Raw genomic sequence first — 23,090 nt, 5'->3', positions numbered from 1 at the left:
TGTGGAAGATCACTTCAAAAGTCTGTTGTTACTGAACACTAAAGCTTCCAATGGGTTGTAACTTCATTCAACTTCTGAATGAAACATTTTCTACATAGTTACCTTATTCATAAAGGGTAATAATTTCCCTGCCAGAAAAGGAGGAAAATATTTCAGAGAATATTTAAAGACTGCCACAGAATAGCAACCAAGAAGCTGCACTGCGCAAACTGCTTCAGAATATCCTCAAACTAAATGCACGACCTTACTGAAACACACACTGAAATACAAGCACTAAGGTACAGCTGCTCTACAAAAGCAGCAGAACCCAGAAGACACCAAGCCTCTCCAGTCTTAGTTCCAGTACTTCACACTACTGTCAATTAACAGTTTTGAAATGACTCTTTTCTCAGCCTATAATAAATCTTTCTGACTCTTTTCTCATGTCCCCAGACTGCACTTGAACATATGAAGATGCAGGTGCCTATATAAAATCTTTAGGAAATGAGAGTCTCTTCCAAAACTATTACCTAGCATGCTCATCCTACCTGCAGACAAGACTGACAGTTCTTTCACTGTGTTTTAGTTCATCTTGCAGTTTTCCTTACTGACCTGGTTGCCACATCTATCCTTGAAGACATTTTAGTTTACTCTATATAAGGTATCAAGAGTGGCTCCCTAAACCTCTGCTTTCTTTCAGTAAGGTATCCTTCAGTGCAATATCCTTATCTATACTATTCCCACAGCAGTGAAAAATAAGTTTTAGCTTCTTTCAGTGCTTCAGTGTTCAATTTAGTCTTAGCTATAAATTTCAATCAGAATTGTTTTCAGAGAAAATATTTAAGAATTAAGCATGGCTCTGATTCAGGAAAAAATGAAGATCTGTTTTTAGAAAACAGCTATGGCAAAAATTAAGCCATCCAATGCAAAAAGGAACAAACTTCCAGCATACGCTATTGTTCTCATACTGTCTTATTTTTTTTCATTAATTTACAAAGCCACTTAATCCTCCAGGGGATCATAGCTCGAGCTAGCAGAAAGCGATGCTGATGCCAGCCTTCTGCACCACAGCAGATCTAAGCCAGTCATTTTTCAAAGATTTTACTAAGAAGTCAATACAGTTACCATGCAGTTTGTCATTCATATTTTGACACTACACCAACCACGCTTCGGGTCAGCTGTTAGCACAAAGTTTTTTGGACAGCAAAGGAACACACCAGAACATTGCCCAGAGAAGCTGTGGCTGCCCTCTCCCTGGCAGTGCTCAAGGCCAGGCTGGATGGGGCTTGGAGCAACCTGGTCTGGTGGGAGGTGTCCCTGCCCATGGCAGGGGGTTGGACTAGATGGTCTTGAAGGTCCCTTCCAACCCAAACCACTCTACGATTCCATCATTCTCTGATCAGTTCTGTGCTCGTGGCACTCCTTGTTTGCTCTCTGCTATATGCAAAGAACAAATGCAGAAATGCAGTAGCACACAAATCTTAGGCAGAAGTCTAGATTCTGAATATACAAGTGGTTCAGAGCATACCAGATTTTTTATTTTTTCCACCTTCAGATACCTTTAAGAGATGCAATATGCAGACACACAGAGCCAGGTCTCTACAAAAATTTGACTAAGATCAAAGATGAGCTTTAAGAGGAGGTGAATTTTGAGAGACACGCTCAAATTTGACAAAACTCAGAAATAAAATGAATGGTATATATGGTTGTATGGCAGTTATCGAGGATTTGAGTTCTGTGTGAACACAGGCGCGCACACACACACTTCCTCCTTCACATTCCAGAGGTTTCAAAGCATTTTTTTCTCCCTATTCATAAGCACTGTGCTCTTCAAACTATGTGCTGCTCCATAATTATTCAAGCCTTTCTTTTGAATCACTCCATATTCTTACAAAATCACCAGAGCGGCACAGGAGCCAACAGTCAGTCCCCAACGCAAGGTCCGCAGGCAACAAGCCACCCCACTGTTCTGCCGAGAATTACACTTCAGACTGACAAAGAGCAAAGCACATCACGGCTTTCAGCACAATACCTTCTCCGTGTTATTACTGTCCATGGGCCGAGGAACTGTGGGGACAAATTGATCAAGAACTGCAGCTTCACAAGAGCTTTTGCTAAAGTATTAAAAAAACTAATTTCCTTCAGATATGCCTGCACTTATTGTCATAACCTTCAAAGATCAGAAAAGCAGATGACAACGTTCCTGAGTCCTAACAGCAGGACTAGGAACTATTCCACCCTATACTGATGTTTAATAGCAAGCAAGTACAATCAATAAAGAAAAGCAACACACTTGGTGGGGGTGGTGTGTGTAGAACAGGAATGACACAGCCCCCTACAGCAGAGGCTGTACTGTTGAAGGGCTTGGCTCAGGTCAAAATAAACACAACAAAATGTTCTCCAACACTCACTCACATGCAGTGACCACGTATCTCCCCCTTAACTACACCGAATCCAACTGCTGTAGCTGTGGTGACTCAGAGAACAGAAGTTCTTATGATTTGTGGGAAAGTAGTGCTGGGCATCTTTCAAAAGAATATTACAGTTTATGTAACTAGTTGTAAACTACTTCTTGGTTATCACTTTGAGAGCATAAAAGCCAGTCATTTATATATATATACACCGTAAGGAAATTTTTATCTGCATTTCAGTTATGACATAGGTAATTTTAAGGCATGTCAATTAAACAGCATATTAAAAAAATAAATTCCTCCTAAACCAGAACTTGCAGTGTCTTACCTGGCCATTACACCTACTCATCCCACTGGATTAAAGGATTATTCTGAAAAATTGAACTTGTCTAACTAGATGAAGTGCTATTAAGGCTGCAGTTAAACACTTAAAGTGTAAAATTTACATATAAAATATTTTCATGAACAAGGTTGTCTTCAAACAGAAATGGAAGATTAGAAAACAACTCCATTTAATGAGAAATGAGCGCCAGTAGTACCCAGTAATTAGTAAGAACTGGTATGTACAAAAGGTTTAAAGGTAAATATGATGAGAGTAGTTTTAGATACACACTAACCAATATTTGTCAACTGAGCTGCACTGCAAGCTCAACTTTTTTCTCCTGAAATTAACCGATTTTTAACACAGCAAGAATTACAAATACACATTACTGCACTTTTAGCAGGAACTACTACAAGCTAGCACACAGCCTAGCTGACACATACGTTTTAAGAAGAAAAAACCCTTTAATAATCCAACCAAAGCTCTAACTCACGAAAAGGAAATCATCCTCCGGCCTCTACTGAAATGTAAAGCCCATACAAAATCATTCCAAAGGAAGTGTAAGCTCAAAGCACCTGACAGCATTTTAAAAGCAAAACATGTCTCTTTTATTGTAGCCTTACACTAATGCTCGCTTCGACACAGCAACTTTAGTCCAGAAGCGGGGAAGGAACACAGGGTTGCAAACAAACCATCTACCAAAATGACCAAGCTGGCTTCCATCAGTCCTTACCAACCAAGAGGCTGCAGTAATCGAGCACACAGATAGTCCTTGCTTTCCGTAGCAGAGCATGCTTCCTAAATGCTTCTGGTGAAATTCACAGGTTTCTTCCTCATCATTTGCACCATACTATTCCACATACTAATACACATATATGTATATGCACACACACACACTCCCCCTCTCCAAATACTACTATATTAATAGTATTCATTTTGACTTTTTAAACATTCATTTACTTTATAGAGTTACGGAGATTCCATACGATCTCTATGGTGATGAGAAAAATGCAAAGAAGTTACAAAAATATTTCTATTGTGAGAATAACAATAGTTAGTTATCATCATACAAAAGATAGTTTTAAGAAATACAGGGATTGTCAAAAAAACCTTATTTCCCTTGCGTTTTTTCTTACCTAATTTTATTAGGAATTCTCGTTCCAAGTCTTGCACCTGTCTGATTGCTTCTTCCAGTGAATTGCAGAGCTTTATCTTTGGTCTCAGCAGTTCCAGCGTATCACTGATCATATAGTCTATGTCTATAGGAAATGGGTGGTCTTTTGTCCAAACATCCAGACTTTTTTTCCACCAAACATACCGCTAGAATACAAAATATTCTAATAAATTATATACACACTGGCATTTATAAACTATTGAACTTACGAAGTTTGTAATGCCTAGCCATGTCTGTATAGTAGAAAATGCAAAAGATCTCACATCGCTACTCTCCTATTTCATACAACTATTAAATATTTTGATATCACTAAATGTTGTTCGATAACATTGGATATCATGAACATTAAGAACATGCTCCTTTTATCATAATGACTGTCAGAAGCATGAAGACTGAGCAAAAAAGCACTGAAAAGAAAGCGCCTTCTAAGGGCAGATTCTTCCTATGAGAAATGAGCACTTAATCAGCCAGCTTTCAATTCCTTCCTCCATATATTTTCAAGGAAATTAATTCCCCCAAAGGCATATTATGGGGAGAAAGGGGGAAACATCACAAAGTTTTAAAACTGCAGCTAGCATGAAGTGACTTATCCAGTTTGCTTTATAACAAATTAGTACATACCCCTTACATTAAAATTGCAAAAAATAAATGCTGATCTTAAGTGAACCTAACAGCAGAATCTGAGAACAAAGGTGTTGCAAAAATTGTACCTGAACATGATGTACGAGTAACAGAATCTTTACTTAAAAGGTGACATGGTCAAAAGGAACACTTACTGAAATGATAACAAAAATATAATGACTTCTTCACTGATAAGTTTATTTTGGGTTTAAAAATAGGACGGGACTGTACTGCAACACATCATTTTATGTGATGTATATACAGACGAAGGATATGTATCCTGAAGGTCTGAAATAAGTCATCACCTTAATTTTTATTTTTCAATATCCTTGTTTTAGTATAATTTAAAGAGAAGCAGAAAGAAAGAAAGAGAAATTAAGTCCAAAGAGTTTTAGCATGAAATCCATGGACTGGAATTCCTCATTTTCTGAGGAACCCATTCCAGCGTTTAAACACTCCCATCATCAACTCTCTCCCCCCCCCCCTCTGCTACATCTATTGAGTCAGGACTTCCCTTGCTGCAACTTGTGACCGTTACTTCTCACCCTTTCACCGTGCCCGAGAAGTATCTGGTAACTCCTTCTCTACAAACACTATTAGCTGAGGACAGCAACCTAATCAGCATTCTCTTCTCCAAGCCGAGCAAACCCACCATGCGAGAACCGACAGCCCTCCGATCACTTTAGTGACCCTCCACTGGACTCAGCTCAGTTTGCTGATGGCTCTCCTCTCACCTACCAGGCAGCCCTAAACTGGAAACAGTGCTCCAGATGTGGCCTCACAAATGCCAAGCAGAAGTGAAAAAAAAAAAATTAAAAGTGATAAAATAAATGCACTTTCCTCAATCCGCTGGCTATGCCCTCGCCAACACAACACAGGCTGCTGCTGGCCTTCACCACCCTGATGGTGCAGAACTTAACGCCACGTGCGTACAGTCCCGCAGTCCCGGCTCCGCTCCTGTAAAGCTGCTTTCGAGGTATCCAGTGCCAGGCAGCACCGTTGCATGGAGCTACTCCTTCCCAGCTGGCAGATACTTACTTGCCTTTGCTGGAGTTCACAGGGTTTCTGTCAGTGCATTTTTGCTGAGACTCCTTGAAGGGGGTACGACTAAACCCTTCAGTGAATCAACTGCTGCCCCAGCATTCTGCAAGTTTGTTGGAACAGTGACATCTGCATACACCTGAACATACACATCACTTTCAAACAGAACTGCTGTTGGACAGACAGGATTCTCAGAATTACAGTGCTAGAGAACAATGAGAGAAATATGTAACAGACTGACTTACACTAGCTTGTTAAAGAAATCTACATAACTATATAAATTTTAGCTTAAAATACCTGAAAATACACAAGGAAGCAATCAAGTTTTCGTTTGCTGGATCCTCTGTCAAAATACTGCCCACAGGTATCGAGGATAGTACAAACTAGTCTGATTCTGAAAAGATGCTCTGGAGGGTCCAGTGGACTAGGACTACCATCAGGGTTCACACCAAATGATGTGAAAGAATACAGAGTTCGAAATATTACAGCTGATTCCACCATCCGATAATTGTAAAGCTCCCCCAAAAACTTGGCACTGCTGATCCGCCGTTGGTTAAATTTTGGCTGGTTAACCTTTATAAAAAAGGACAGAAAATTCACTTTATCATGCATACACAATAGTATCTTCGCAAAAGGTTTGTTGTTTTTTTGTTTTAAAGAAAAAAAGCAGTATAAAAAATGATAGAATTTGTTATAATAAAAGATGGTTATTTATGGCTACATACATTACACTAAATCAAGCATTAAGAAGTACTTATGAAAGCTGGTCAACTAGTAGTTACTTCAAAGCTCAAATACATTTAGCATATGCTCTATCTTAAATCTAAGATGATTCTTTATTGCCCAGAGAATTCCTGTAATTATAGCATCTATCAAAATATGGACGTGTCCCCAGAGTTACTTGAAGTTGCATGAATCTGACTACACCATGAGAGAATAAATTGCAAGCCCTTACTATGACAAGGGGGGCAAAAAAATCTGTCCTAGTAATCTTTGGAGTTTGTTGGGGTTTTGGGTGGGAGGTTTGGTTTATGTAGGTTTATTTAAATTAAAAAACAACAACTGAGGTAGAAAAGGCATCAGACAAAAATCCAGAATCCAAGGATTCCTTTCTTTAAGCAAGATTATTTTACCGTTTTCCTTTCAACTTAAGTAGATAAGCACAGCTTAAGAAGCATGTTGGTTGTTTACCTCCATTCCTAGTCGAATATCCTCTAGCACTCCATCCACAACGTGAATTCCAACATCTTCCTGGTAAAGGACCAACCCTGCTAAGAGGTTGGCTACACAGTGAATACTATTATATTTCACATTCCAGATGTTGATCATACAGCATATAACATAGTCTTTTACTTCTGCGTCCTGCCAAGGCAGCTTGCGCATCTGTCTCAGGACCTAAATCAAATTTTAAGACAAGCTCAACATTTTAGCAGGCAAAATACTCACTGTCATCCCCCATCTCTCATGGTTGGGATGAAAGCCCTGTAAGCACCTGCAAGCAACCTCATTCTCTTTTTCAAGCATCCTCCAGACCTGCAGTAGCTACAGAAAACTTTATCTATGTAACCCAACTGCTCTGCTCTAGCTACTAATCAAGCTGTCCAAATCTGTTCTGTAATTTCCATGCTCTTACACTCTGTATTTAACCGTAGTCTTTTGTCTCTTACTCTGAACACAAGATACTTGGCACAAAGATTCTCATTTCATTCTCTATTTTTTCAGCACTTAATGCTGTGGAGAATGCAGGCCCGGGACCGGAGCTTGTATGCAGTACAATAAAAGAAATGAAACTATCTTAATCAGGGATATAAAAACGATCCCTCTTCCTTGCAATTAAAAAATCACAACCCTCCCCAAACCCTTTGTAAGTAAGTACTACATCACTTCCAGTAAAACCTGTATTAAAGATTTCAAAAGGATTTACCTTCTCTGTGGTGACCTTGGAGAGATCCTTGTACAGAAGCTTACGAATATATTCCTGCAGAGGAGGACGTTTTTTCTTCACAGTTTTTTCAGCTGGAGGGGGATTACAGTAGTAATAGGCATTTTCTACCATTGTAACATAGCGGGCATCAAGATGCATTGCTTGTTTTTTTCTCATCATTTGTTCCTGAAAATAAATGCAAATGATTAAAGATGTTGACATACTACGTCTTCAAGTCAAAGGCTTTCACAGTTTCATCTGGAATAAAGGAAACATGAACAGTTGCAGAGAAGTAAGTTAAAACCTTAGGTAGAGAGAAGAAAGGACAAAAGCACATATATGGGTTTGCGTGGCTATTTCCAAGGTCATTTTTCTTTACAATCCCTATTTTTATAATGGTTCACCTGTGGTGAAAAAGGTTTCCGACAAATATTTAAAGTTTAACTTGGCATCTAAATGTTAGTGTTTAAATAAGCAGTTAATAAGATTATTAGCCACTCTACTCAAAACATGATTTTATTTAACTGAAGTAGCTGAAAAACTTGATGGCTTGACACAAGCATAGCGAATTATCCTAAGAGGGGCAATCTACTTTCACATCAGTATGCAACTCCGGAGAGTTTATACCGATGGTTTCACATGAATTGTCAATGGTTTAGGCAATGGCATTTTCCTTATTACATGCTCCATTATTGCTGGTTACCCAAGCAGAATGAACTGCAAGAAAACCAGTACCTACCATAAAGTAGTATTTCAGAAAAAAATCAGACAAGGTTACTACATCAACACTAATTACTGTGCTTAACTGTCAGGATTGTCCTAATTTTCCTCACTGAATACAAATCTTTTCTCCTTACTCCATTTTGGATATGTACTTTAAAGATCTATTTTGTGGGTTTTAAAAACTTCTTGTATCTAAAAATTCTGTACAAGAACTAAAGTAGCAGTTCTAAGCTGCTGATTTTTACAGTTAAAGATGAAGATGAGCTTAATTTCATTATAAAATATTTTTTTTTAATGCATGTGTATATGCATGTATGCGTGCAATTCTGTAAGTTGTGTTACATTTTTATGTACATCATACGATCCCATATTTTCTAAATCGCCCTAAGGGGGATCAATAGGAAAAGAAACTGCACTGGTTAGGCTTTAACAGAGGTTGGCTACACAGCAATTTACATCAAACAACAGATAAACAAACCTGAACTGCAAGTACTGTTTTATCACCACACACAAATGTTAGTATACATATTCATGCAATCCACTAAACTACTGAAAAGAGTTTAAAACTTCTTTGTGAAGAAGCACAATTTTTCACGCTGATAGACTTTCTGCTAAACTTGAATAATTTCAAGTTTCTTCTACAAGGCAGCAGTTCAGTTCAACTCAACTGTAAACGTACTCAAACAGCTCCTTAAGCTGGAGTTTCAGCTACTAACTCAACGAGGAAGAACAGTTTTGTGTAAGGCAGTAACCCAACAAATAACGCAGTTTTCCTGCCAGATTGTATGCATCTATTGCCGGGGAGGTCTCAGTCTGACACCAACCCTAAGGCATTTCATTTTTAACCTTTTCCATGAGACAAAGGGCTTCCCCTTTGATTCCCTGGGATTGTTCCTTTCCAAATGGGAAGTTTCTGTCTAGTAGCAGCATGTTTATCTACAGGTGCTTAACAGAGGCACAGCACTTCACAATTCAGTAAACAGCTTTATGTGGGGAAAAACTACTTACAGCAGAAAGTTCCAAAACCTTACCATGTCATACATGTTTTCACCTTTTCTAGATGGAACAGGGTAACATACTTTGCTGCCTTAATGACATTTATCATGTTTTACTATAAACTGAAAAATGAAGTAGGGCAAAGTAAAGTGTAACAAAGAAAATGGCAGAAGGGCTTGCAAGTCAATTAAAAAAAATGGTAAAAATACATAATTTGTATATTTTCGTATTATAAAAATTCACACATTATACTCCAAGTAATATTTTATAATTAAAATGTTTCTTCCCAGAAGAGACAATAGGCACTACTCCAAGTCTCAAAATCACTGTAATTTATCTTTTTTTTTGAGCAATCCCAAGTATGCATTCTAACTCTAAGTGGATGGTATTAGTCTTAATCTCTACTAAAAGTCACCATTATTTTAAGCAACTGTATGTGTTTCAATCCTTTTTCATTTAAGGCATCACATCAGATGGACAGGCAGGAAAGAGAAACTGTAGCAATACACTGCCTACAACAACAAAAACCTTGACACATTTCAGAAGAAAATACAAGACCTGCAGTCTAAAGCACTTTAACTATTTTGGGTCTTCATTTCACTGCACTGAATTGAAGAACTACAAAGGTAAAGCATTAAATTTGCAGATTAGGTTTCTGGTTTTCCTTTGATAAAAAGAGATCACATACAACATCAAAATATCCAAGTTAAAACAGTAAAAGGGTTTGGTTTGGGTTTTTGTTGGATTTTTTTGTTGTTGTGGTGGGTTTTTTTTCGCTTGTTTTGGTTTGGTTTTGTTTTGCCTTTTTTTGCTTTGTTTTGTTTTTTACTTGGTGAGTAACAAAACCTCTCTGCATGTAGCACATATTGCAGATGCATTTCAAAAGAAAATCTGGTGAGAATTAGGAGGTGTTCCTCTGGTTAGTAGTCTTGCTCCCGTCTCTGCCCCAAACCTATTAACACCAATTTGCATTGCAAGAAATAGAATTTTTGCAAAACAGCACACACAAAAAAAAAAGGGGGGGGGGGAGGGGAAATCACCAAGTAAAACCGAAGCTGCAGGAAAAGCCCAATTCTGAAAAGCATTTCAGCATGATTGACATTTAAATTTTCAGATTGTAATAAGATACTGAAACTGGTCAGCTCCTCCTTCCCTTTACTACTTGCACTGCTCTGCCCTATTTGTTCCAACAGTTCAAAAACCAAAATTTTAAATTTCTTGGAAGCACACTGTTGTTGTGGTGAATTAACAGTCTCATTCCAGCTACAATTACTTTGTCACAATCTCTGTCTGTTCAATGCTCTCCCACAGTTTCAACTCCATCTATAAAAGGAGTCATCCCAAGAAATAAGCCATCATGTAGCTTAAGTTCTATGCCTATAAATACAGGTGATCTTGCCCTAAAGCTTAAAAATACAATTTGATACAACTATCTAAATTGAAGGATTAAAAACACATCAGAAGGCTTTTAGTACCAAAACTTCAAATTTTCTTTTAACATGACAGCATAACACAAGAATCTGACATTTTAACATGATTACATTACAGAAACATAGATCAAGATAATGCTGATCTTCCTTCCAAAGCACTAATTCAAATAACCTATTTAACAAACTAATCCTAAAGCCGAGTTAGTTTTACATTAATATTTTAAGTTACATAAAGGACTCTGAATTTGAAAGAGTTGCCAAGAAGAATAATTAACAGAAATAAACATTGCCCTGATAAAAGAAGAACCTTTAAATAATTTGCGTATCATGACAGTAGTTCTACAAAACTAGAATTTGATCATTAAATGTTTCTCTAGAATAAGTCACTTAGTGCTGCTAAATTTGTGGCACTCTTACAGAAGGCTTTACTTCTTAATAATTTCCCTTAATTACTTTAAAAATCCATTCTTAGCTTTCTTCCTCCCCAGGACAAAGCAATATTGTCTTTAATAGGAGACATACAGTCTGTTTGGCATCTTATTACATAATATATCATTATATATAGTAAAGATTAAGACCAATAATTATTTGGAAGATCAACAGGCCTTAATACTACCCATAAGAGTCACTGATAAGATCAGCTTTACATTTACTTAGATTTTTACCACAAGATCCTGATTAGCTTGCTTTGGGAATAATCTTTTCTACAGTTCACACTAACAGGTACCATAAGACTACGATCCAATTTGTATAATACTATTTAAGCCAAAATTAATCTCTATGGTTTCTATAGGGCAACGTTAGAAGATGCAGCTATTAGGATGGTTGTAGAACATAAATCCATTTAGCCTATTTTACATCTTAATCAATAGATATTCCAAAGATAGATATTTGCCATCTCTGTCTTCTCCTGGTTCCTCAATGCATAAGAAAAGACTACTTATCCAAACCCTTGTGAGGCTTTAAGCCTCAGTTATTGCAACACTGTTTGCAGTTTGTCTTATGCTTCACAGCTAAGTCACGTTGAGCATTCACCCAGCGGGTCTCAGCCATACAGCTCACAGTCAGCATTTTTGTAGTGCACAACATTAAGCAGTCAGTTACAAAAAGCAGCTCTGGTAAAGGTATTTAATTGTTCCTGACTTCTAAAATTTTTATTAACTACAAAAAAATGGTAGCAATGAGTAAAGTGTCTTTTAAAGATAATGTGTTTTCAGGGGAAAGATAACTTGATTATGGAAAGGGATATATTTAACATATAATAAAACACATCAGCTGGCAAACCTTTAGAAAATTGAGATCCAAACCCTTCAAGATACAACAAGCACAAACCAAGAACTTGCAGTTAACATGTCCATCTCTTTCCTCTTATGACTACACCACCACACAAATCCTATGATATTCAAAGAGGTCCAGAAAGAAACAGCAATTCATGGAAAAGAAATTGCACAACATATCCAAGTATGTACCAATTGCTTCTCCATTAACTCCAGAGCATGTGGAGACAGGCTACAGAGTCAAGAGAAAGACCTGTCAAGTGTAAGCCCGTGCTTTGATAAGAAAGGGGATGAGTACAGCAGAGAGTGATATCTCACAGCTTAAGAGCTGTGTCTCTAGAGATTCCCAGCTCCTAAACCGCTCCCTTCCAGAAGGGCAAACCATGCCCGCTTCCTCCCCCAAACACAGAGACTGCTTTATTTATTACACATACCACGTCTATACTCTTCCTGCAGTGCACAGATTTGAAGGGAACATTAAAACATCCAGTCAGACTTTTAACACAACAACATCGTCTATTAGTTGGTCTGTACCTGCCTAAGCTGCTTTTAATTTAATGCAATTTCCTATTGCTAGTATCTTTGAAGGACTTCAACCATGTTTGTCTCAGTCTCTTGCCTTGGACACAGACTTCTAGGATTGTCTCTCAAGCTCGTAAACATATTATTCAAAAAGACTTAAACTACTCCTCGTTATTTTTAAATCTTTTCCGCTACTTATATAGATTTATGGATACCACTTCTACTCTCACCTTAATTACTAAACTCTATTTCTAAAATCCCATTCTCTAGTGTCTTCATAAAATTTTCCTTCAAATTTAGAACCCCAGATCGTTACACAGGGCACAGAAACCACCTCTTTCACAACTGTCTTCACCACCAGCTGAAATACCTTGTCATCTCTGGTTCCATTCATTACCATTTCCCCTCAAACAGTACCTCAGGTGTGTTCAGATACAGTCACTATATTCTTTCAACCTCATTCTCTATTTTTGCCCTATCTCTGAATTATTTGTAGTTAAAATGTATTCACATTTTCCTTTAAGTCATGAACAGATTTATAGGTCAAGTGGAGTTCTCTGGAATACTTTCAGAAAGCTATTCTCACAGGAGGTGCTATCTCAGAACTGAAACAACACTTGACAGGCTACGAATAACAAGACAACATAAGTTCATAGGCTACAAAGGCTGATAGCGCCAAAGCAGCCTAGGACCTGAACATACGTAACACCAGTCCATCTCAATCCCATTCCACAATGAGGAGTCAAGATTTCATGAAAACCGATTCCCTGTCCTCCCATGCTTGTCTTTGTTTTTATTAAAGAATCAAGAACTCTATCCTCCCTGAGCACTCCACATAAAACTTAATGAAAGTTATCACTTACCAGTGCTTGAACACTGTAACTGACAATTAAGAGATTAGTCACAGTCATCGTTATGGTCCGACCACATCACAAAGCCAGAAAATAAAAGCAGTAACTGGTTTAATTCAGTGCGTGACACATTCCCCCATAAGACAACAAGTTTTCTCTTACCAGAAGAACACTGGTTCTTAAGTGAGATTCTGGTGATCTAAAGAGGAATCTTCCACAGGTTTCCAGCAGAGTACATGCCATTTCAATATGGTGATGAGAAAAGTCTGACAGAAGCATCTGGTATATATTTATGTAAAAACACAGCAAGTTAAACATCTTCAACTGCAGAAAACAGTAAATTATATCTACCAGACTTTACACTACTGTGATGTTCCATATTCTTTAAGAAAAAAAACACAAATTGATTTCACTGATCAGATATTAATAAAATTCAAAATAATCATCTCATTAAAAAAAAGTATTACAATAACAGTCCAGAGCCCGAATTTAGGCTCCAGAAACGTGAAAACCAGGATGCTTCCTAAGCCTAGCATAAAAAGACTACAACATTAAAACAAACACTGTAATCTCCCCCATACACCTTCCAACTCTGTCATATCTGCTTTAAAATTCCTGCTGCTAGACTGGAAAATCACCAAATAATACTGCACAAGGACACAATAACCTCAAAGCACATGGAAGTTAATTTTATTGTTTAAACTAACCAATAACAAAAAATCGAGCTTTGCATTTTACAGTATTTTATAGACAAGTGAAGAAAAATGACAAGTGAGTGTAATTTTTTTAAGAATCCAGGTTCGACACCTAATGAGTCAATGAACAGAAACTATTCCCCCAGAAAGAGATCTTAACCCACGTGAGTCTTCAACCACCTTTTATAAAACACATTTTCATGTTTTAAAACCCATTTTTAATTTGGGACCTGACATCAAAGATAGGTTTGAAAGTTTATCAGCATGCAAACTGAGATGATATGCCTAGAGATTGCTGCTTTCCCAGGGTTTATTTTGCTCCTTAAACAAAAGCACCTGCCAAAACGGCACATAAGCCTCTCTGCGCATCACTGAAAAGCTTTCTGCCTCTGACCCCTTCCCCTTACTGTTATTTCCTCTGTAAAAACGTTAATTGAAACCAACATAACCAAAGTTTTGCAATGAATAGCAGATGAATAAGTAGCAATGTCCACCATCACTTTACAAAGAAAATTATTAGCAACTTGGTTATGTCCAAAGTTGAAAGTTCATTTTAATATATTCCTACCATTAGAAAAATGAAAACACTAACTTCTAGAACAGCTGTACTCCAGGAGTATACTCCTCATGCACAGTAGCAACAGACATCAGGGTTTGAAATATCCCATGCAAATATCCATTAATTAATGGATAACATCAGCAACAGATATATGAAGGGGAACAGGATGGGGATACACTATCAGCATACACAGCAGTACAGGAGTATCACAACACCAACCTTTAAACAGTGGAGAGTATCGTTTTTGGAGAACATCTTAAACTTGGTAAGCTCACCAATGAATCTCACAGTTTTATTCTTTGTTTCAATGTTGATCTGGTCCTTTTTTCTTACCTAAAAAAACAAAACAAGAAAAAACCCCAACACATTTGATTTTAGGCCCTCAAAAACACCTACCTCTTAATTACTTTGACCCGAATGTGCGTAATAAGCTTGGGAATTCAGCAGTGTTTGATACTGGTTTGGTTCCTTATGCTCGACTTTTACCTGTCCCAGAAGTCCCTCTACAACTGTGTTTCTTCACAGCTTTTGAATTTCTTTCCCTCATCCCCCCCAAAACTAAGTCCCCTAACATACCTACAGTTACAGACACACATCAGTCTGGCCACCCCCGCTTCACCACAGTGAAGGCGTGGTTAAGTATTGTAGATTCTATATTTTTTAGAATCAGTAAGTAGCCCCATTATGAATAGGACCACTTGTACAGTCCCTAAGGAAAAGTATTGTCAGCTTTTTCAAGTCAGCTTTAATAAAAGGCAGACTTTTTGTTTTCTTTTCTTTTTTCCTTTTAAAGCTACTGACACCCAGCATGTTACTACAAAGTATAAACTTGTATCTATGGCTAAGCATAATCCTCAAAATACAAAATTTTATTTCTCCCCAACAGAAGCAGCTTTTCCTGAGAACAAAGAAGTTAACTTCAGAGAGTTAGGACTTAAGTAAGTCTGAGCAATTCATACACACTTTTAATGTCAATATTAGGGGAAAAAAAATGAAATCTGTGCCATAAAACTCCAAAAATAATGAAGGAATCACTGTGCACCATAACCAATTCGATTACAAACTTAGAACAAAATGAAAGAAACATGTGAAAAACACGTTTGTGAAGAACAGAAAATTTTGCTTGATGAAAACTGTAAAAGATAATTTGAATTAAGCACTGCATTAGAATAGCAACCACTAATTACAACAACTAACCTTGTACTGGGGAACATGTCAGGTATTTTAAATGCAAGTTATTAATTTACAGAAACCTCTTAACGCTTACAGCTGGAGCACAGTTTCTCACTTTTGCAACTTGTAGCTGTTGTAAAGTTTATTTTAATATATATATGCAGGCATATATGGTAAGCTGTAAAAATTTTTTTTTTTTTTAAATGTACAGATCTAGTATTCTAGAACAAATCTACCCAGATGACAGAAAACATTCACTGATTTTAAGAACAAGCATCTACATAATATCAAACATTATTTTATTCCCCAAAGGATGACTATTATCAGATTGATCAATTTGCATGCAAAAAACTAAATCCACAAAACATACATGAAACCTGAAATCCCCTTTCAGCATGGAACAAAGATCCTCTGCTACATCAGACATACAGGGATGCAATGTGGCAACCAGTCTTGCATAAAACGGTAGCAAATCCAACCTGCAAATAAAAGCAGATGATAAAATAGGCAATTTATAGACAAAAATGTATGTACGTGTACAAGTATGGGTACCATTTTACTTGTGAAAAGAGTGACAGAACTGTGTACATGCGATTTTACAGCCTCACACTTCAGATTGCAACATCATTGAAAAATAACATTACAAGAAGGTATACTACCACATCCTGCTGGAATCCTTCACAGTTAATTTCCTTTCAAAACCACTGCCTTAGGTAAAACGCCAAATACCATCTTAACTACAGAATTCTACCTTTAAGAAACTATCAGACACAAACAAAATTCAGAACCCTCTCAATATACAAAATGAAAAATTCTTACAGACACCTCCATTTGTTATCGCAGTTTTTTTGTTCGTTTTTGAGTAGCAGCAGACATACAGGAAGGTAAGCACATCTCAATTTCTAAGGTAGTGAACTTCTAAACGAATGTAGTAGTTACTACATAAAAAACCCTCAGCAGATGTGGCAACCCTTTTCCCTAAAGCTCAGTAGTATTTCAAAATTTTCTACAGAACTTTCCTTATTTTCTTTTCTCTTTCCTTGATTACCTGCCTTCATACCCATTTCATAATACCACGCTTCCCTTAGGGAATTTTGGAGGGCAATTTGTGTTTTCCTTAGTTCGTACTTTGTTTCTTCCAAAGACTACCTGGTTGTAAAGATAGGATAAACACCGTTAAAGCTGGTTTGTGGCATCGTGTAACAGGACACGGACTATAACACAGCCGTTTTGCATAAAAGTGCATGTATTACTTTTAAATGCAGAGAAACCAACTACACTCTGAGGCCTCATTTAACAAGCTGAAGACAGTATTTTTGGTTTATTTCCAGAACGTAAGTTAATGCTGGAACATTAACGAAACACAGAACATGCCTACTGTTTCGCATGGAGAAAAACATCTTAAAATTTGCATGCTTCAAGTGAGAAATCGCCTGTAAGGGAAAAATGAATCTTAAGTTTACACTTTATGAAGGATTAAGGTTTTCCCTACTGCTAGGGAAAAAAAACAACCAACCAACCACACACAAAAACCAAAACACAGTCAATATCCAGAGCTTGCCCTGGCACAAAGTAAAACTGGAAAAGCAGGAAGACAAAAACCCCAAAACAAAGCATACACAACTGCCTTCCCTCTCCTTTCTGCTGCTGTCACAAGAGCACACTTCCAAGATCTCTGACATCCACTCACAGAAAGAGGGATAGTTATGTATTTAAATTGTGGATTAGAAGCACCAGAACATACTACCCGAAAGAGGCATAGCTAAGCAGCCTCCCAATAATAACTCCTGGTGAAACATTGCAGGTACCCCAGTTACCTATTTAACAGTTTTTATTCCCTCTTGTTAATCAATAACTGAAGCAGTATTTACACTTTTCAAGCTTGTTGGAACACACAGTCAAGGGTGACTAGCCACAGCAAATTACTACAATGTTATTAACCATTTAGCCATTAACTCTCAGAGAAGAAGTGAAAGTCTCATTACTTCACACACACATACAAAAGCTAAACTAAAAAAGGACTTTGGCTGAATTGAGGGGGTGTATTTTAATTGAGGGGATTTCTGCATGGCATCTCTTTTAAAGACAAACAGCAGAAAGTTTTATTCTGGTCTGAACAAGTACCTGCCTGCTGAAAGCTAATAATTTCATCTCTGTAAACTGAACATACCTGGGGGAAAATTAAAGTCTTAGAGCACACTGTTGTTTTTCCCTAACAGAACACAAAAGGTTTCTTCATGGAGAAGAATACAGAGACTGGGTATTTCTAAATAGGTGAAATATAGTAAGGAAAAGCCTTGGGTCAATTACTGTGAAATTGGCAATCGGAGATTGGATCCATTCCCTCTCTCACAGGGAAGACAAAAATCCTTCTTCATAAGCAGAGCAATCGCAGTATCAGTGGCACCATCTACTGGTACCTGCATTAAGGGCTAGTCTAACTGCGTTGTTTGTTTACTCCAAAAGCATTTTTTTCTCTGAAGACTGGCAGAAATTAACTTAAAAACCCACAAAACCCCCAGTATTGCTTTCTCTTCCTGCCCTTTTACATTATGAAGCAAGATTTAGCATCAGGGTCTATGTTAAGCACCCTAAATATAAACTATCATGGTAAAAAACCCCACGAATTCTGAGCATTGTTGTTTTGACCACATACCTTGGATTGAAGTCTAGCCAACTCTGGATCACATGGATTGCACTTCAGTGAAACGTCTAAGAGTACACCTTTTTTTGTAGAATGTCAAATGTTTATAAAAACAAAACAAAACCACCCTTACAAAACACTTTGCTCAATTAAAGTCCTAATCGCAATCTCTCCAGAACAAGCGCATCCAAAATTTTACACCCAGAAAGAACGATTGGGGTATTTTGACCATTTATTAGCTGGGATTCTACCAGAAAGACAGCTTAACAAATGAAGCAGCAGAGCAGGAACTCCTGCCTCACGACCACAATCATAATCCAGATAGATGCAGTGTACCCACAGGGCCTGAACAGCTACGAAGCACCACCCACACTGCTCCGTGGGAAGAGAACGGTGCTGTGGAATTGGCATGCTCTCGGATAAGCACTCTTTGCTTTTGGTTCGTAGCCATGGCATAAACTCCTTATCTCAAGCAAATTCTTCCATTTTATTCTCAAACAAGACAGGCCACTCCAACACTAGTAAGTCAAGTCCAATTGACCAAAAAGGACCCTGCTATTGAGGATTCTCAGGATAAAGAGCTGGAAGAAGGTAGATATATAGGAGTTTTACAACTTCCAAGTTAAAATGCTCAGAACTATTTAACACTTAAGCAGCAGCCTAGTCCTGATCTAAAGAACAGACAATGACAATGCTAAAATTTTCATATGATGAACTTCATAGAACGCCACAGATGGGCACGGCAAAACAATCAGAACCCACAACAGCCTCTATTTACTGTTTAGCATTTGTCTAGAATTGTTTAGAGTTTAAGGCTTAAAGATATTTTAAACTTCACATATTAAAGTTTAAAAAAATTCAACAAAACTGCAGTATGCAGTTGAACAAAAATAACTGTGTATCTGTACGGGAAAATAATTCAGCTAGATAGCAAAGAATTACACATATATGCCCTAAAGCTGCAAGCACTATGGGATAAATCACTGTACTGTCACTTTGGTGTAAATTATACAGTCCTGAACTAAAAGGCTAATATTTTGTTTTAAATCAATCCTCCACTGTAAATCTGAAAGCCACTTGTATACTAGCATTGAAAAAAATCTTTTTAAAAGGCTTTCTGTGCTGTTGGGTTGGAGGTTCAAGTTGCAGCTGAAAATGAAAATGTGATCCATTTGTAAGTGTTCAACAGAGCAGTGCAATGATGTTGTATTCTAACACTAGTGTACAGTTAGTTGAGGAAAAAGTCAGCCTTTTTTGTCAAATTAAGTTTTCTGTCTTCAAGAACCCTGCATTTATCCTAATCCATCCAACCCTACTGGGAGCAAGAAAGCTCCCTGGCGACACTGCATAATGACTTTGACTTTACAGTGTCTGCATTTCTCCTTCAACGTGAAACCAGTTTTGTACTTTGTTGGTAAAATTGTTGTGTCTGCACATTTCCTAAACCTGATCTCTCAAGAGAAGAAATAGAACTCATTCTGTTACTGAAACACCTTATTATGGCTGCCAACATAATAGCAAGACTTAGCATTATCTGAAATGCTTGAAGACTAAATGCATTTGGAAAATATACTGCTTTATCTACATCCTGCAAAGACACTGTTCCTCTGAACCTTTCAGAAAAAAACAAACCAAACAAAATCAAAAAAAAACACAGCAAAAAACCTCCTCAAGAACATAACCACAACAAGCTTTCTTCTCCCATGGTATACTGGAGAGATACTGCAGAAACTCCTGGAATTAGTAAAAACCAGTATGCAACAACAATAATGGAAGTAAAAGACATATTATTGTGGCTCAGTGAACAGACACATGAAGCAAAGCCATTGTTAACACATAGTATACAAAGGTTTGAAGCAGGGTGTTATGTAATTTTTTAAATCCATTTGTAGCATTTTATAGCAACTGTTAGTACTACGTGCCATATACATACCTGCAGTTTTTCTACAGGGATTATAAACATTGATTTCAAGACAGAAAGCAGCACTGATACTTTACCAGCTGCAATAATAAAGCTAACTTCAATACTAGGATAGGTTGTCCTTTAAATTCATCTGCATCTACGGGCAATTCAGCTGGTATTTTTGTTGCCACTGTTTGTGGTTCAGAACCAGAAGCCCAGTCAACATCCTCTTTCTCCTGGTTAGTAGCCCAGAGATGGGCATCACTAATGCAGGCAAAAGAACAGGCAGATAAACACAACCACACCCAAGATCTTACAGCTGGAAGCTGGAGTATTCGTTAGTCCAGCAGGTCTGAGAGCAGACAGCAGAAAAAGGTACTACAAAAAGTACATGGAATACTAATATCTGTTAATTATAAATATTAATCTTTAATATTAAAGACCAACAGTGAGATCAGCTGAACCATCCGCTTCAGTGTTAGTACCAACTATTAGAGAACAGAGCGTCATGAAGATAACAGCTCCCTGAACCACCCACACCATCTATACTAGTCTATTGAGTTCCTACAGAAAAATTAATCTTTTTAAAATTATTATTATTATTTTTAAAGCAGATGTGGGATAATGGGACTACCATTGGGAAGACAACACACCAGTGGCAATGTAAATGCTATACACATTTCTAGCAATTTACTGTGTTCCTAGTACAGCCTGATCAAAGACACGTGTTTTTTTTAATACTACAATGCTCTAGGAATTTAAATTCTGTTTTCACGGTACCTATGAAACCACACGGCTCAATTTACAACCCATCATGTCGTTCTTGTTTGAAAGTTTGAAAAGTTTGCTGTGCACAATCTCAACAAGTTCCTTCAGGTCATTACTCACTTCATAGAACTATGCAAAGAAAATCACGCATCTTCAAAGAGGTTCCAAGAGTTAATGATCAATTTGAGCAATCTGGAGTCTACAGCACCAGGAAGAAACACAGGGCAGTGGTACCAACATTACTGTGTGTTCACAGACCAGCCAACAAGCCACTTCTATTTTGCAAACATGGAAAATTCTCTGTTATCGTAGAGCTGAAGACAAAGCTTAAGTCATCCTGCTGATTTACATTGCTGTAGATGTTCCAGGCCATGAAAAAGAGTTCTTCTCAAATGGTGTTCTGATGCATTTCATGATTACCAGCAGGCTGATAAATAGAAACGTTATTCCTCTACACCACAGATTTGGGCTGAAGAACATCTTGTTATATCTAACACAGAAAATACTCAACTGCCTGCCTCCTCTTTCAGTAACTTGTATTTCAGGCACGATCAGGCCTCTATCAAAGTCTCCAAAGACTGAGGTGTCAAACCCATAATTTTTAGGGCAGAGAATACATAAGAGAACGAGATACGACGTGCACTTCTAATTACAGAAACTATTATCAACATAGAATCAGGTTAACACACAGTCAGCAAACAAACCACTGGTTTATACACAGCTGAGAGTAAGGTTATTAGCACAGCAAATGCGTATTACAGACGGGATGTAGAAATGGGCTAGAATTAAGGCTGAAAACACAGGGCAAGAACTAAGGAAAACAAAACACCGAAGTCTGTTTATTCAAAGCAGCAGTCGACACAAAACAGATACTCAAATCATGTTTTTTCCCCAGTGTTAAAAGGGAACAGAATCAAAGTGGTGTGAACTCTAACAGGAAAGCCAAGATGATGAAGAAATGTTTGAAACTAAAAGCAGCAGCAAAACAATCTCTCAGGTGAAACAGGGCAAGGTGGAGCAAACATAGCGACTCCTTCATAATTGCACCTATTTAAAGTATAAGTTTACCAGAGAGATTTATTATTATTCTTCCAATGAAGTTAACTTTTTTTTTTTTTTAGTATTTGCCTTCATTTTTTAAGCAAGGCGCTTCCTGTAAGTGCAGCGACCTTGCTTACGCAAAGAGAGGAAGAAGATATAGCAAAACTCTACGTGGACAGATCTACATGGACAGAAGAGGCCAGGCTCAAAACTGTTCTATTTCCTTTCTCCAAACTCAGCCTAGAACCAGCTCTGTTCCAGAAGATACAAGGCTATTATAATGGCTATATATTGTATCAGAATCAACATATCATAAGAAATCCTCCTCCTCAAACTACATTGTGCTCTAACTACTCAAGGGTTCTTATATTAAGAAAGCACACATTCTCCTGAATGAAATATATCCTCCTTTTTTGATAGAAGGTAGGTTTTGCTGCTGTTTTCATGGTTTAAAAAAAAAAAAAGTCATGAGAAGATCGACTACAAACACACAAGTCCCAGAAAAGATAAATTAATTATTAAAAAGAAATTTACACTGCTATGGCAAAATATTGTGGCAAATTGCTTGATCGTTAATCCTAAATATTTCTTTGGTGCTCTAGCACAAATCACTCCAGAAGTGTACATCAAGAATAAATAAATGCAACTTGGAATATGCCCTGGTTTTCGGTAACTTAAAACACTTAAAAAATATATACATTTGTGAAGTTAGGATCCACAAAGGGTGGACCCAGCTTGTTCACCTTCAGTTCCTACCTTTGTCTAGGAACTATGAAGAGTGCCCGTACTAGTTTTCTTCTGTTGGCTTTTGTATTCATATTCATGCAAAAATCCATTGCTGCCTATAAAGAGAAAAGTCAACACAACATCTTTAATGCAGCGGTTTTTTATTTAAAGTAATATAGCACGCGTTTCAAAAGCATCTTTTGCAGAGCTATTCCTTTTACATTCAGCTGCTTTAAGAACAACCATAAAGAAAAATCTTCATTTTTTGTCCAGAACGGACATAGTTCGAAAACAAGTCCAGTTACAGGAA

The 23,090-nt window shown here is 37.4% G+C and overlaps 1 protein-coding gene across 1 annotated transcript in view; it reads right to left on the bottom strand.

Annotated features, from left to right (window-relative positions):
* The window catches only part of UPF2 (UPF2 regulator of nonsense mediated mRNA decay), a 68,395-nt gene that overhangs the window by 22,590 nt on the left and 22,715 nt on the right, over positions 1-23,090 (bottom strand). The window contains exons 8-15 of the mRNA XM_086480960.1: positions 22,811-22,896; positions 16,069-16,177; positions 14,745-14,858; positions 13,434-13,550; positions 7,473-7,658; positions 6,740-6,943; positions 5,846-6,121; positions 3,849-4,032 (exon numbers count right to left, since the gene is read on the bottom strand). Of these exons, the coding sequence (XP_086337086.1) occupies positions 3,849-4,032; positions 5,846-6,121; positions 6,740-6,943; positions 7,473-7,658; positions 13,434-13,550; positions 14,745-14,858; positions 16,069-16,177; positions 22,811-22,896 (1,276 nt within the window). The remainder of the gene's footprint in view (positions 1-3,848; positions 4,033-5,845; positions 6,122-6,739; positions 6,944-7,472; positions 7,659-13,433; positions 13,551-14,744; positions 14,859-16,068; positions 16,178-22,810; positions 22,897-23,090) is intronic.

This window comes from Leptosomus discolor, chromosome 1, assembly GCF_034619465.1.
Source record: "Leptosomus discolor isolate bLepDis1 chromosome 1, bLepDis1.hap2, whole genome shotgun sequence".
Taxonomy (NCBI): Eukaryota; Metazoa; Chordata; class Aves; order Leptosomiformes; family Leptosomidae; genus Leptosomus; species Leptosomus discolor.
Note: the sequence above shows the minus strand (reverse complement) of the source record. Positions and strands in the feature narration are given on the sequence as shown.